Raw genomic sequence first — 14,633 nt, 5'->3', positions numbered from 1 at the left:
CAGGTGGCCAATGGCTAGAGTGGGTGAGAATCTCTCAGTCGGGCGGGAGGTGGGCCTTGTAACATACAAAGGCAATCGCAAGATTATAACCTGACTTGATATTTGGGGGGAATGAGACAGCGTTTCTACAATACAGGCTAGAGATAACCGAGCTTGGCAAAACTGTCTTGGCCATTGGGGTATCGCCTACATGGGGTGGGTTAGATGATGGGGGCCATGAGGAGGGCAGGGGTGAGCTCCTCTCAGCTTAGGGGCACAGAGCCCCCCTTGCCCCCTCCTCAGGCCCCATACCTCTCCCCCTCTCCAGCCCCTACAGAAACCCCGCCTGGACCAGAAGCAGCCCGCTCCCCATCTCCCTCGGCCCCAGCTCATTAGCCCTGAAAACCTGCCCAAGTCCAGGAGGGGCTCCAGCGCAGGCTTCTTTTCCTCCCTTCCCCACATCATTAGTGAAAATGCAGCCTCCGCAGCTCCCGGGGCCACGTGGGCTGGCGAAGCCCCCTCCCTGGGGACCCCCAGGCAGGCAGAGGGCTGGAGGCTGGGACCTGGCCTCGGAGTAGGCTGGGGGAGCACATGAAGCCGGGGACCATGAGGGAGGCAGAGGGAGCCCCTCGGATCCTGCCCAGGAGGGCCCTGGAGCAATCGCTGTCTGTCGGGCCCTGGTTAGCTGACAGCTTGCCCTGTGCCAAGCGCTGGGCCAAACACTCTCTCATCCCTGCCAGGGGGACTCTGTGTTAGCTTTTTGTCCCAGCACCCAATCCTTCTTCACGCCCCACAGTGTCTGTCCCCTTCTCCCAGCCTTGTGGTTCTCACTGGGCAACTCTGCCCCAGGCCTTGCCCATCAGGGCGTCGACCATCCCTCTCACCACAGTAACGGTTCAGAGGTGGGCATGTGAGCCCACTGGACTTAACTCTGGAAAGACACAGGTCTGGGGGTGCCTGGCCCCTTCTGGGGGAGCCTACCTAGGATGAAGCCACACAGAGCTGAGAGACAAAGAGAAAAGCTGAGCTCTGAATACACCTTTGGAGCCTCTAGATCAAGCTGTACCTGAAATAAATCTGTACTGGACTTTTCTGTTACATGAGCCCTCAGACTTGCTTTTTAATTAAACCACTTTGAATTGCATTTCTGTCATTTGTAGCTGACAGAGTGGCAACCAGTATTAGGATTTTAGAAAACCCCATTTTTCAGATGAGTAAACTGAGGCCCAGAGAGGTTAAGCTACTTGCCCCAAGCCACACAGCTATGGATGGGCAGAACCAGTGTTCAGAGTGCAAAGCTCCCAACCCCAACTCATTTCACCTAAGATTCCCTCGTGGGAGGGGCGTCCTCTGAGGCCATTTTCAGCAGGACCCAGAGAACAAGGGACAAAAAGGTAACAGATTGCCCTGGTTACCATGTCACTGTGTGGCCTCAGGCAGGCAACCGCACTTCTCTGAGCCTTGGGCTAGGAACAAATGTCTCCCCCCTGCAGGGTGCAGGTGTCCCCTCGGTGGGCAGGACAGCTGCCTCTTGCCCCCAACCCAGAGGACTGTGAGCCAGGGGGCTCCCCAGCCAGGCGGGGGAGGCCCCGGGGGCAGTCAGACACCCCCACCAACCCACACGTTCCACCTGGCTCTAAATGTCTCTCAAAGACCAAATTCAATTTGGCCTAACTCTGCCAGCTCCGCAGTGCAGAATTCATCGGATGAGGAGCCTGCTTTTCGGGGAATAATTCATTTTTCCGGTGTCGGAGAGGAGAGTAATTGATCCGGGGGGCTGGTGCCTCCCGCCCGCCCGGGACCGGCTGATTCCAAATGCAGCCCCGAGACTGTTCGACCAAAGTCAGAGCAATAAATAGGAAGGGGCTTCTGCTTTAATATATTGGATTATTCCACTCGGTGGTGACAAAAAACAAGATTTAATTCCCGAGAAGGCCAGCTGAGAAAAATCATTTCCCTGCCTGCCTCTCCCTTCCCTTTTTTTTGCTTTTTGGCTTTTTTTCAGGCATCTTTGTCTTCGCGCAGCCTCTGAGGGCTCGCTTTGAGGCTTTGAGGCTTCCCCGCGCCTGCCCACCTGCCCAGGTCTTCCTCTGCCATCCTGGGACCCTCTCCGCCCAGCCCCCTCGCCCATGGCCCCCTGAGGACAGAGGCTTCGAGTCGAATTCAGATGCCACTAGGGTCCTTAGCACGTAGATAAATTACGTCACTAAGCCCTGGGGAAAGGCCAGTTAGTACCACAGCCGCGACTGATGGGCAGGAAGCTAAGGAAGCCTCCTTGGCTAGCGAGGCAATTTAGCATCCTACTCTTCCTCAGGTCGTGTCCACTCACTGCCTCCTCCAGGAAGCCTTCCCTGATTACAGTCCAGGTTAGATGCCCCTTCTTTGGGCTCCCAACATACAGAGGCTTCCCTCTCGCGGCCCTTTTCCTATGGGACTGCAGTTGCCCAGCTTGTTCATTTTATTTATTAAGCAGACTCATATGCAGCACTTTCTATGTGCAGACCCCAACCTAAGTGCTTTACAAATATTAACATACGGTGTTATGCAATAACGCTAAATGCATAACAACCTTATAAGGCGGCACCTGTGCTCCATCTACCCATTTTGTAGATGAGGAAACTGAGGCACTTCCTGGCTAAGTGACCTGGTCAAGGTCGCGCGGGCAGGGAGGGTCAGGCTGGGAATCCAGATCCGTCTCTTCCTTTAGCCTGTGAGCTGCCAGGGGCCAAGGTGCTCGTTGGCTCACTGTTGTATCCCGGGAGCACAACAAGGTGTCCCGGACACAGAAGGTGCTCAGTAAATGCCCGGGCACTAAGTGCTTTCACATGCGAACCGCAGGTCTGTCCCTTAGGCTGAGCTTCAAATCGCACGGGTCCCACTGAAACCTGGGGCCATGCCCTCCACCAATGCTCCCTCCCACAGGACAGGAGTCCCCGTGAAAGTCACGTGGTGCGGGGAAGCCCTTTGGTGTGGGGAGAACCCCAGGTCCGGAGCGAGACAGGCCTCGGGTGGACGGCAGCCTTGCCAAGTCCTAGCTGTGTGACCCTGGGTGAAACCGCACTGCTCTGAGCACTTCTCAGCTTGGTCGCAGCCTCTCAAACGGTGATGGTAACAGTAAATACCTGTGCTAGGAAAATTAAGTAAAACCACGTGTGAGCGGTGCTTTGAACACGCCCCGAACGCAGTGAGCACACAGTAGGTGTAAAATACAGATGCTGGGGATGCTTTTGCCAGGCTCAGGAAAGAACAAAGCCTTATCAGTCCAGGTAAGGGAGCGAGCTCTGAGATGTGGGTGGAAGGGTGGGTTTCTCTCAACAGTCGAGGCGGGTCGGGCGAGTGGCCAAGAATTACCAAGGAGGATTTTGCAAATCACACACAATCCACTTACTTCTGGGAGTTACCAAGATGTGGGAGAGTCTGACACAGGGACTTACTAGATCAGGACCAGCACTTGACGAGTGTTTCATTCCCACGTCCTGTGCATATTAAGGGCCTTTCACGTGCAGGAAGGGATCCGGGTTCAGGGAGGGGCTCGAGCCTTGGGGCCCCTCAGACCCAGGCCCCAGCGAGCTGGCTCTGCAGGTTACAGCTCTGTGACCTTGACCACTAGGCCCTCCTCCCCGAAGCTCCGCTTCCTCTTCCATAAATTGAGTTGACAAAATTGGGCTGCCATGGGGAGTCTATGACATCACGTAGACCGGGTGAGAGATCGCAAACGGGAGCCCCTCCCGCTGCCTCTCAACAGCAGCGCCCCCAGCCGTCAGCAGGCCCATTCGCCTCCCATCTTGTGCAGAAAACCTGGGAGCTGCATCTGGAACCCTGGGCACTGCTTCAGCTCCTGGGAACAGCAAAGCAGGTTGGCAGGGGGGCTGCAGATGGGACAAGGGGCAGAGCCAAGAAAAACCCCAGTGTTTCTGTCCCCAAATCCATGCTCTTAACCCTGGGCGTGTGGCCTCCCCGAGTCCTAGGAGAGGAAGAGAGGAGGGAGAGCAGGGTGCAGAGAAGGCTGGTTCATGGATCAAAGATGACCCTGGAGGGGGGCTCATGAGGCTGAGGCAGGTCACAGGGACATCCCCTGAGGGAGAGAATGCTTCAGAGGATGCCAGGGAGCCTGGGGCGGAGATGGTCAAGGTTAGGGGCCTCAGAGAGCAAATGCCCAGCAGTGCAGGGTTCGGGAGTTCCCCCCGGAGCCTCCCTCTGTGCATCACCTGGGGGGGGGATCCATGCTCTTCATGTCCCCCTCCCTGACCCCAGCGCCCTCCCTCACCCAGCAGTTCTTCCTCACATCTAGCTGGAATCTTTCCTGCTGCAGACCCCAGCCCCGCCTGCCCTGTCTGCAGAGCTCCTGGGTCAGGGCGGCCGTCCTGCTGACAGTCCCTCGGCCCTTGTTGGAGGAGGATACCATCTCCTCTTCTGGCTCAGCACAGTCCACACAAGATTAGGTTTAATTGATGGGGAAAATAGCAAAGTCATTACTCACCAGGCGATCAGGACTGGATCTGCCTGGGTGGCCTGCGTTCACCGTGGGCCTGGGCTCCGCCTAGGCGGGTGGACTGGGGTTCCAGGACCCAGGCCTCTTTGGGGCTGGGTCCCGGGAGACCACCAGCCCTTCCTAGTCATATAAGACGTAGACCTCGGAAGACCCATCTTCCTAAATGTTTCTCAGGGGCCTCTGGCGTAAGAGCAGCCCCAAAGCAGGGCAGGGGGCCCAGCCCTTGCAGACCCAGACTTAGCCCCAAGCAATGGGGGGCGGGGGAACCAGACTTTGGGTTCAAATTCAGCCTTCTGAGACCCCCCCTTCTCTGCGGAGAACTGGGCAGGACCAGCCCATTCTGGGTACTCCCTTGACATTGCTGCCACCTAGTGATATTTGGAGGAACCAGTCCTTCCTTCCTCTAGTTCCACAACCAAACGGTACCACACGTACAAAAACCCAGATTTACAAAGTAAACAATCCAGAAGGAGGAAAGGGGGCCTTTTTCAACTGCAAAATGGTTAGAAGACTCCACCAAAAAATATAAAAGGAAATTCTTCCTTTCCCCCCTGACCCCTTAGTGGCCCAGAAGCACGTAGCTCCTCCTCCCGGGGCAATAATATGCACAGATGCCCTAAAGCCCCGCGGTCCTTGCCGTCTCCAGCTCTTTCCACCCTCCTCATCTCGGAGCCCCTGCTGCCTCTGCTCTGTGCCCTGGCATGTGCCCATCTCTGAGCATGTACCATAGTGAAGTGGCTAGGACTTGGCTGGAAACCCAGCCTCAACTACTTACTCATTGGGTGACCCTGGACGAGTACCCAGCATCTCCGAGTCTTAGCTCCTTCACTTATAAAATAGGAATATCTGTATCTGCCAGAGAGGGCCACTGCACAGATTAAATGCGCCTGTGTGCTCAGCACAGGAATTGGCACCTGCAGGGCATCATCAAATGCCTGACACTGTCACCATCATCATTGGCATCATCACCATTCATCCTGTCACTCTTGGGAAATTTGATTTCATCAACTAGACTGTCAGCTGCTGGTATCTAACTCCCCATCCCAGCTCCTGTTAGACAAAGCGAGGTTTTTTCCTTAAAGGACACTGATATCATATCTGCTTCCTATAGCATTTATACCTGATAAGACAGAGCACACAGTAGGTGCTCAGGAAACTCTTAGGATAGCTTGCCTATATGTCCAACCTCATGCCAAACCATTCCCCAACTTGCTCACTGAGCTCCAGCTATGCTGGCTGCCTTTCTGCTCTGTAAATAAGTCCATCTCTACCTCAGGGCCTTTGCACTTACTGCTCCCACAATGCTCTTCCCCCAGTTCTCTGCATGGCCAGTTTCTCCTTATCATTTAAATGTCACTTTATCAGCCCTAGCCAGTATGGCTCAGTGGATAGAGTGCCAGCCCACATACTGAAGGGTCCCAGGTTTGATTCTGAACAAGCACACATACTTCAGTTGCAGGCTCGACCCCCGGCCCCGGTTGGGGCACATGTGAGAAGCAATCAATTGATGTGGCTCTCTCACATCAATGTTTCTTTCTCTATCCCTTCCACTCTCTGAAAAGCAATGGAAAAAAATATCCTCGGGTGAGGGTTTTTAAAAAATTAATTAAAACTAAAATTTTAAAAATAAAAATAAATGTCACTTCCTCAGAGAGGTCCTCTCTGATAGCCTTGCTTGCCCTCATTCTCCACTTTGTCTGCTGTACTATAGAGGTCAAGAACCTAAGTGGCTGAAGAGAATTCCAGTTCCACCACTTATTAGCTGTGTGGCCTCAGACAAGTTGCTTCACTTCTCTGTGCTTCAATTTTCTCATCTGTAAAAACTGGAAGTAATAACCGTTCCCACTTCATAAGGTTATTTTGATGAATTAATACGTATCAAGCTCCTAGAGTAGTGCCTGACATGGATATTACGTGTCATAGCATGTTATTAATTTTCTTATTCATTCATTCAGCCTCATGTGTTTATGTTTCTTCATCTAGACTGTATTCCAGGTCAGAGTCCTTGTCTGCTGTACCCTGCCTGACAGATAGTAAGTGCTCAATAAATACCAATTAATTGGAAAGGATCTCGGGGGACGGGCATGCCTCTCTCTCCTTACCCAGTGTCCATGGGCCATTGAGCAATGTGGCTGGATAACCTGTGGGCTATCTCTGGCCTCCTCACTCCCCACTGTCCCGAGAGGGTGCCCCCTGCTGGACAGTGTGTAGGTGTCCCTTGAAGGAAGCTGATGCCCGCAATCCTGTAACTATATCATTCCTGGGGGTCCATCTCTGCCCTCTAGAGCAGAGACCATGAAGCTGAGGGGTTAAGAGCAAGCTCTTTGGAGCAAGATGCATCTGATTAGACCTTGTGCTTCTCCAATTACTCTGCGTGTCATCTGCCAGGAAAGTCTTCCATCCTTAGTCTTGTCCGTGTGAAAAAGGGAGATGACAATGCCCTCTCCCCCTCCCCCACCTCCAGCTGACGGACTGGGGCAGTGTGACAGGGCGTGCCTGGGGCACAGGGAGTCTTGCAGGCCCACCTTCCCCCGCAGTGTCAGCCCTCGAGACAACTCAGGAGCAGCTGTCTTGCCAGCCTATCCAATGGTCCTTCCAGCGACAGAAACGGGAACAGTGGGTCTGGACCACCCCCTTATCTAAACCCCGAGGTCTCCTCTGCAGGCTCTCTGTGCATCTGGCTCTTCCTCTGAGAGCAAGCAGCTGGCCGGAGGCGGACGTGCTGGACTTGCACCCTCTTACCCTCCCCACCGCCCTCTCTGGCTGCTCTGTCTCCCCATCACGGCCCCTGAGACCGAGGTTTCCCTGGGCCCTCTGGGTCCTCTCCTGCCTCACTTCACAATTGTTCCCGGCCCTCACCAGTCCCTTGGCTTTGATTGCTGGCTACATACACTGCAACTCCTCTATCTCCAGCCCAGAACCCCAGACACCTCGTGAACCCCTGAATCCCCAAGGGGGAGCTCCCCTATCTACACCACCTTCCACCCCCCCAACCCAAATTCCCGCCCTGACATCCAGTCCTCGCAGGCACCCAGTCCTGGGCCCCTGCCTCAGCCCAGCCTCCTCCCACAGCCCAAGGAGGGCTCTGGTCCTCTCCCAGCTCATCCCCATCTGGCTCCCCACATGCCCATCCTAGTCCCTCACCCCAAAGCTTTGAATTGCCTGTTACTCCTATACTTAAACCTGGGAGCTCACGGAGTGACCCTCTTCCTTAGCAAGTCCTCATCAAACTGAGCCCCCAGGACAAGGTACTGCTCCCCCTGGCCGATCGGCAACTCAGGTGGGTGTGGATGGTGCCCTCCCCGCCAGAAATCTAGAAAGGACTGGGAGCAGGGGCTACACCTCCGCCTTCAGACTGGGCATTCTCCGAGGTCAGGGCTTTGCCTCCCCTTTCAGACTGAGGATGTCCCCAGAGCAGGGATTATACCTCCATCATTAGACTGGAGACCCCCCCCTTTAAAGGGTACCCCCTCCTCAACGAAGCCAGGATGTTAACTCTTCCTGGGACAAGGAGTGTCTCATTCAACCGCCACTTCAGGGCCCTGCACAGGGCCTGGCCCATGATGGGGACTTCAGCAATCATGAGTGAATGGATGAACCAGTAAACAAGAGCAGGCGGGCCCCAGCTTAAACCCCACAACCCCACCTAACTAGCAGGTGGCATCAGGGCTCAGAAGCAAAGGAAAGCGGGAGGAACACAGGGATTTTATTGGTCACACGGGAGAGAGCAGATGTCTCAGGACCTTCCACGGCCCAGGGCCAGCAGCTGAGAGTCCTGGGGAAGGGCTGGGTTTCAGAGCTCCTGGGAGGGCCAGAAAGAGGGTGCCTGGCACAGAGCCTGATACCACACCCTTTCCTCTTCCCTTCCCCTCAAACCAGGGCCAGGGGCCAGCCTGTGGGCAAGGCTTAGAAAATGACCAACGAGACCAGGTGCTAATGACTCCAATAGCAAGCCAGGGAGCAAGGCACAAAGTGGTCACGAACTGAAGAGGGACACCAAGCTGTCCTTTCCGTGCTCCCCCACCCAGGTCAGGGCATCCATCCCTGGGCCCAGGAGAACTGGTACCCTGAATGAGGTGTTGCCATCACCCACCATCCTGCCTTCAGAAAGAAATGAGAATGGAGATCAAGAAAGGCCTGGAGGGTGGCCCCCCACACAGACCCCCCCCCCCGGGCCCCCAGGCCCTGTTCAGGCCTCTGGGCAGCTTGGGTGTCAGTCAGGCGCCAGGCCCAGCTCCCCACTCCTTGGCCTCACAATCCCAGCCTTTGTCCACCAGCCCGGGCCTGGCTGGCTCTGCACCGGCCCAATGGGCCCTGGAAACCAAAGCAGCTGGAGCCCCACCAAGTATTTTTCCAGGCTGAGCCAGGGCCCTCGGGAGACAGGGAAGGATGCAAAGGAAGGGTGTTTATCCGTCCGTGTGTTCAGTCATGTCTTCCTTGAACAAATAATATTTATTGAACGTCCACTTTATGGCAGGCACTGTGCTAGAGGTGGGGAACTCAGGGGACGCCCCAGTCCAGGCCCAAGCCTTCACCTATCTTATTTTCCAGGTGCAAAACTATGCCAACAAAGCCCTTTTCTACCTGTGTGGGGGCTGGGCTTGGAGGAAGGGGCGAGGGTGGGGATGGGGGGGAGTGCACGGGGTGGGAAAGGTGAGGGGGCTACCACTAAGGCCTATGGACCCCCGGCCTCGCCCCTCCAGGGCAGCCGGGGGAAGCTGGAGGAGGGGTCACTCAGGGCTCCACCCACACGCTGCTGTTGGTCACGCGGGCCCCGAACCAGCCCTTCCAGTAGACGGAGTCCTGTCCCCCGTGCTCGAAGCGGACGAAGCGAACGCCGGGCCCGTAGTCGGTGAAAGTGTGCGAGACCTGGGGGGGAGGGGAAGGCTCAGGCTGGGCCCCCCCAGGCCTTCCCTGGGCACCGCCCGGGGCGCACTGACTCGCCCCTAGGCCCCCTGGATCCCTCAGCGCCCCACCCCCACCCCTTCCACCCCCGCTGGCCCTTCCAGCCCCGCGCCCGCCCAGGGGGCACGGTTTCCACCAGCCCCACCCGTCGCGCCCGGGAGCCCCCGCGCTCACCTCGATCCAGCCTCCGTTGTCGCCGATTTGCGGCACTGCCACCTGCCCGGTGCTGAACTCGGCCAGCACGTCCTCGTGCTCGGACAGCAGCCGCACGGTCAGCTCGTACAGGCAGCCGGCGTCGCTGCGGCCCGAGTACCTGCCCCGGGGAGGGAGGGAGCGCGCGCGGGGACAGGCCTCAGCCGCTGGGCCGGGCCTTCCACGGAAAGTAAACCTGCGGACCCGGCTGCCAGCGTCCCCATTTTACAGACAGGGAAACCGAGGTCAGAGAGAGAAAGAGACTTTTCCAAGCTCCAAACCCAAGGGCCGAAACCCAGGTGGGCCCGACTCACCTTTGGGCCCAAAGCCGGCCCACCAAGACATGTTTTGGTTTGGACTGTAGACGGACTAAAACCTAAACTCAGGAGCAAAGGTGGATTTCACCTTCTCCTGGAGGCCCGGCCCACGCGGCCACCACCACTGGAGCTGAGAGGCAGCGGCCCCTGAAGCAGGGTAGTGACTCCAGCCCCCCTCTGCCCCCTGCAAGTTGCCCGGGGGCGCTCACCAGTCCTTCACCACGATGGCCGGCTGAGTGGTGTCCAGCAGCTCCTCCCAGTAGCCCTCGGCCTGCAGGTCAATGACCTGCGCTTTGCGACACCACCTGGAGAGAGCGCGTTAGGAGAGAGTGGCCGCGCCCTCTCCCCCTCGCCGTCCACCCCCCGCCCCCATCTCCTTACTCAAAGGAGGAGGCGAAGAACTTCTTGACGCTCTCGTCGTGGACGAAGTCCAGCCCACAGTCCCCGGGCAGCTCCTCCACGCGCCAGCCGTCCCCGCCGTGCTCCACGTCGCACCAGCCCTCCAGGTCCTCTGCAGGGACACGACAGCCACGCTCGAGTCGCCCAGGCCCCGCTGCTCGCGCCCTGCCCTGCCGTCGGGGCTGGGCCAGCGGGCACGGCGGGGGTGAAAGGCAGGCATTTCCTGTTTGCCCCAGATTCTCCCCCCCTGGGAGGGTGGTGGGACGACCTGGGATAGAGACCCCCAAGGAGCAGGCGGGCGGGGAGATAATAATGCAGTTTATTGGGGCTATTCCGTGCTGGGCCTTGTGCCAAGCGCTTTATCTCGTTTAACCCTCAAAGCAGGCTGGCACTGCACGTGGCGCATTTTCCAGAGGGGGAAGCTGCGTTGAGCCCCTTCCCCCCCTCCCGCCCTAGCCACGGGGTAGTAGGGCCTGACCCTCACCTTCCCCGCACGGGTTGCGCAGCAAGTTGCGCCGCCTCTTGCTCAGGAAGTAGAACTGCTGCCAGTGGTCGCGCTCGTCCTCCGAGCCGCCCTCGGGCACCAGCCCCTCCTGCTGGCACTTGAGCAGCCACAGGGGGGCGCCGTCCACCAGCTCCTTCCAGCGCAGGCACACCAGGCGGCAGGCCTGCACCAGCTCGGAGGCGGGCAGCTCGGCCAGCACGCGCAGCAGCAGCGGCTCGGGCAGCTCGGCCAGGTAGGCGGCCTCCGCCTCGGCCTCCGCCTCGTCCCCGGCGCTCTCCTCCGCCGCGCCCGGGCACCCTTCCTCCTGCTGCTGCTCATCCGAGCTCGCCTCCTCAGGCTGGCCCATGCTCTCTGCGGGGGTGCAGGGGGGAGGCGGTCACTCCCCCAGACCGCCCCCCCGCAAGCCCCAGAACCGCGATGCATCAGGTATCCCCCCCGCCACCCACCCTCGGACGTTCAGCAGCTGGGGCCAGAGAGTCTCCGACCAGAAACAGGTGCCCAGTGGAGCAGAACCAAGGGGACCAGGCCCACAGACCAGCCCCAAGTGCGGAAGACCAGCCTCGCAGGCCTGTTTCCCCTGCAGAGCCAGGCCACCCCATCCCTGAGCAGATAACAGCAACCGGTAATAGTAACAGGATTGCCTCAGGTTTCACGCATAAACTTCTCTAATCCTTCCAAACACGCTCTGAGATCCCTGCTCCGGTCACCTCCTCATGGAAGCCCTCCTGGACTTCCCCGTTACATCCTCTCACCCCGAGTTCCAGTCCTTCCCAGGTTTTGTCCTAATGTGTGATGGCTTATAAAACACCTTTCTTGAGACTAGACTGAGGACATGGGGGCAGGAACAAGGTCTGGGAAACTCACTGCTTCGTCCCCAGTGCCTGGCATCTGGCACTCCCTCAGCATCGAATGTTGACTTGGGCACTTCGCAAGTATAGGCCTATTCTGAGCATTTTACGTTCATTTACTCTTTAAAGCCTCACGGCATCTCTGAGGTTTTTCCTGTTGCTGTCCCTGTTTCACTGATGAGGAAACTGAGGCACAGAGAAGTGAAACACCTGAGGATCACATGGCAAATGAGTGGCTGGAGCCTGGACTCGAACTCAGGTAGCCTGGCCCCAGAGCGACCTTTAGCCGTCACACATCAATAAAATAATTCATTGAATTAGGAGGCACTGTTATGATTTTGATTCTGCATATGAAAATGCTCAGGCTCAGAGATGTGAAGTGACTTGCCAAAGGTCACACTGCTAGTATTAGTAAAGGGGACATGGGAATCTGAGGCCTGAGGGGAAGGAAGGGAACAGGAGTCTTTGACTTGGGGATGGAGGAGGGGGTTCATTACAAGACACTTTGTGAGTGTGTGTGTATCAGACAGGGAGATGTAATAAGTGCTTGGGAAAGGAAGGGTATTTCACTCTTGGCCATCAGTTTTCTCGTCTATAAAATGGGGGTAATCCTGGTGCCGGGGCCATTCAGACAGTGCTGATGTTCAAATCCCCTGAGGAGGGGCAAGGACATTCTGAATTGTAAGGAGGTGGACAGATATCAGGAGCTACAGGCTGGGCTATCTTCTGGATCCCAGCTGGCCTCAGCCAGGCCATCGAAGCCTTGAGTAAGCAGATACCAAGTGCCCAGTGTCTCTGCAGGAGGGAGAGACAGTGGGGAGGAAACGGGGCCACTCTGGGTGATGGGGGATGCCACAGCTCTCAGACTTAGGATGGGGGGTTCCTAAGGTCTGAAACCTGGAGAGCCAAGGTGGTGGTGGAAATAGGCTAGGCACTTGGGGAGGGAACAGGCAGGGCTGGACCCAAGTCTGGGTGCTGCCAGGACCCCAGCCTGCCAGCCCTTTACCTCCTCACATGCAGCATTTTCTCCCTCCCCCCACACAGTCAGACCCTTAATAACTGCATCAGAGTTTACCTCTTCATAGCCCAGCGCACACAGTGAGTCCTCAGTAGATCTTATTTAGTGAATCTTACTATTCAGCATGGTCTGTTCCCTTCATTATTAACTTTTTGTTTTTGGTCACATCTTTGTTATGTGGGACTTTACCTCTCCCCTTTTGGCAAAGCGGAAACTAAGGCCCAGAGACCCTTCCTGGGTTCTCCCAAGTCACGCGGCAGAAGAGTGGTAAGTGAGAGAGGAAAATGCCAGGCCCCACAGCCATATCACCTGCCCATCCTGCGGCCCACAGCTCTCTGGGGAGCAGGGCCCAGTGTCCTCACCTCTCCACCCCTCCCCCTGCCCTGCCCTGGCCTTGGTGGACACCTGATGCTCCCCCGAAAGGTGCACCTCGCCCAGTCCCCTCTCTTGGCCCCAGGCCTGGCACTTGAGGCCCCAGATCTGATTACAGGCCCCCCCACCGGCCGCTCAAGCACACACAACTCCCCACATTGTTGCTGTCGGAAAGTTATCTGGCCCCTGGAAGCTGCCTCCAAGGCTGATTCACTCACCTGGATTGGGCCCTGGAGTCCAGGGAATAGCTGAGCCCTGAGAAAAAGCAGGAGCCCAATCTGGGGCCCTATAAAAGGTGTGGCAAGGGGGCCACAGAGGATTGGGAGCGGGGGCGGAAGGAGCTGGGGTTTTCGGGGCTGGAAGGGGGCTTGGTTATGTAAGCAGGCATCGGTGTGCTGTGCCTCCCCCAAGCAGTGCCCACTCTCAGACAGGCCCGCTGAGGAAGGGATGGGGGAGTCTGCAGGCAGGACTTGTTCCCACCCTGACTCAGCTGACAACCCCTACAGGCCCAGCCAGCTCAGAGGATGGGGAGGGGGGGTCTCTGGTGCCAGACAACATGACTGGGCAGTCTGAGGGCCCTGAGCATTGGCAAGAGCTGGTGCCCCAAGCCTCCCTCGCTGCTGGCCTGGTCCCCACTGGGCATCTGGCCACTCACATGAAGGGTGGCCCCTCCAGACAAGGGAACCCAGGAGGAAGGCTGGGAAGGGATGGGTAGAGGCCCGTAACCCCAAGAAATCCATGGGGGACTCAGGCAGCTCACGGACCAGAGCTGGGAAATAGAAGATGATGGAAGAAAAGGGCTTGTAGCCTCCTGTATCCCAGATGCGTCCCAGACCCCACCCCGACAGCCCCTCAGCAAGCTGGGAGGGGGCAACGTGGGGTTACTCCTTTGCTGTTTCCTGGGTAAATGGGACCCAGGAGACCTCCCTCCCTGGCTGTCACCTCTGGAGGCCTCCCGCCAGACCAAAACGCAGACGGAGGGCCGTGCTCTTTGGAGGCTGTCTCAAGGACTTTGCTTAGGTAAAAGTTTGCGGCGCTGGGTTTCAGCTGGCGCCCCCGCCCCCCGCATCTCCCAAGCGCTCGCTCGCGGGCCCCGGTCTCCCCTCCCAGGCGGAGCCCGTGGGTCCGGGCGGCGGCGGCTACCTGGGTCACCGTCTCCGTCCATCGCGGCGGTGGGCGATCGCGAGGGGGGAGAAGCCGGAGCGCTGCGGGGCTGCCTGCGTCCCGCGGCGGTGGCCAGTCTCGGTGCTGCCCGCGACTGGGTCGGGTCCCGGCCCGCGGCGCCTCTTAAAGGCCCCCCGCCGCCGCCCCGCCCCCGCCCCGCCCCCGCCCCGCCTTTGGCCGCGCGCCCGGGCGCCCCGCAGTCCCGAGCAGCGGGTCCGAGGCCTGAGGCGGCAGGTTCCTCCGCGGACCCAGGAGGCCGGGAAAGGTCAAGAGTCGGTTTTTGTTTTTTGTTTCCTTAAAGGGGGCGGGGGGTCGGATCTGAGCCTGCTCCCAGCTCCCTCGTGGGGTGGCCGCCGGGAGGGGGGGCAACAGGGTAGGGAAGAGTCTGGGTCATGCGGAGGGTGCGGGGCGAGCGGCCCAGCGAAGGGGAGGGGCAGAGGCT

General features: G+C 58.2%; 1 protein-coding gene across 1 annotated transcript; it reads right to left on the bottom strand.

The window, feature by feature from the left end:
- Positions 1 to 8,909: 8,909 nt before the first annotated feature.
- FBXO2 (F-box protein 2) lies at positions 8,910 to 14,229 on the bottom strand. Its single transcript, XM_087820108.1, has 6 exons — positions 14,171 to 14,229; positions 10,769 to 11,140; positions 10,267 to 10,396; positions 10,095 to 10,190; positions 9,551 to 9,689; positions 8,910 to 9,340 (listed from the first exon to the last, which is right to left on the bottom strand). The coding sequence occupies exons 1-6, from the start codon at positions 14,190 to 14,192 to the stop codon at positions 9,206 to 9,208; spliced, it is 894 nt and encodes a 297-aa protein (XP_087676234.1). The 5' UTR covers positions 14,193 to 14,229; the 3' UTR covers positions 8,910 to 9,205.
- Positions 14,230 to 14,633: the final 404 nt, after the last annotated feature.

Source organism: Miniopterus natalensis, chromosome 9 (assembly GCF_054644295.1).
Source record: "Miniopterus natalensis isolate mMinNat1 chromosome 9, mMinNat1.hap1, whole genome shotgun sequence".
Classification (NCBI taxonomy): domain Eukaryota; kingdom Metazoa; phylum Chordata; class Mammalia; order Chiroptera; family Miniopteridae; genus Miniopterus; species Miniopterus natalensis.
The sequence above is the reverse complement of the archived record's forward strand: the minus strand, read 5'-3'. Positions and strand labels throughout refer to the sequence as shown.

Bases quoted from the DNA above. Each gene is read 5' to 3' on its own strand.
- FBXO2 (XM_087820108.1), bottom strand. From the start codon at position 14,192: ATGGACGGAGACGGTGACCCAG. The intron at 10,191-10,266 runs GTAAGGAGATGG...CGCTCTCTCCAG, and splicing joins TTCTTCGCCTCCTCCTTTGA to GTGGTGTCGCAAAGCGCAGG. The intron at 9,690-10,094 runs GTGAGCGCCCCC...TCCCCGGGGCAG, and splicing joins GCCATCGTGGTGAAGGACTG to GTACTCGGGCCGCAGCGACG.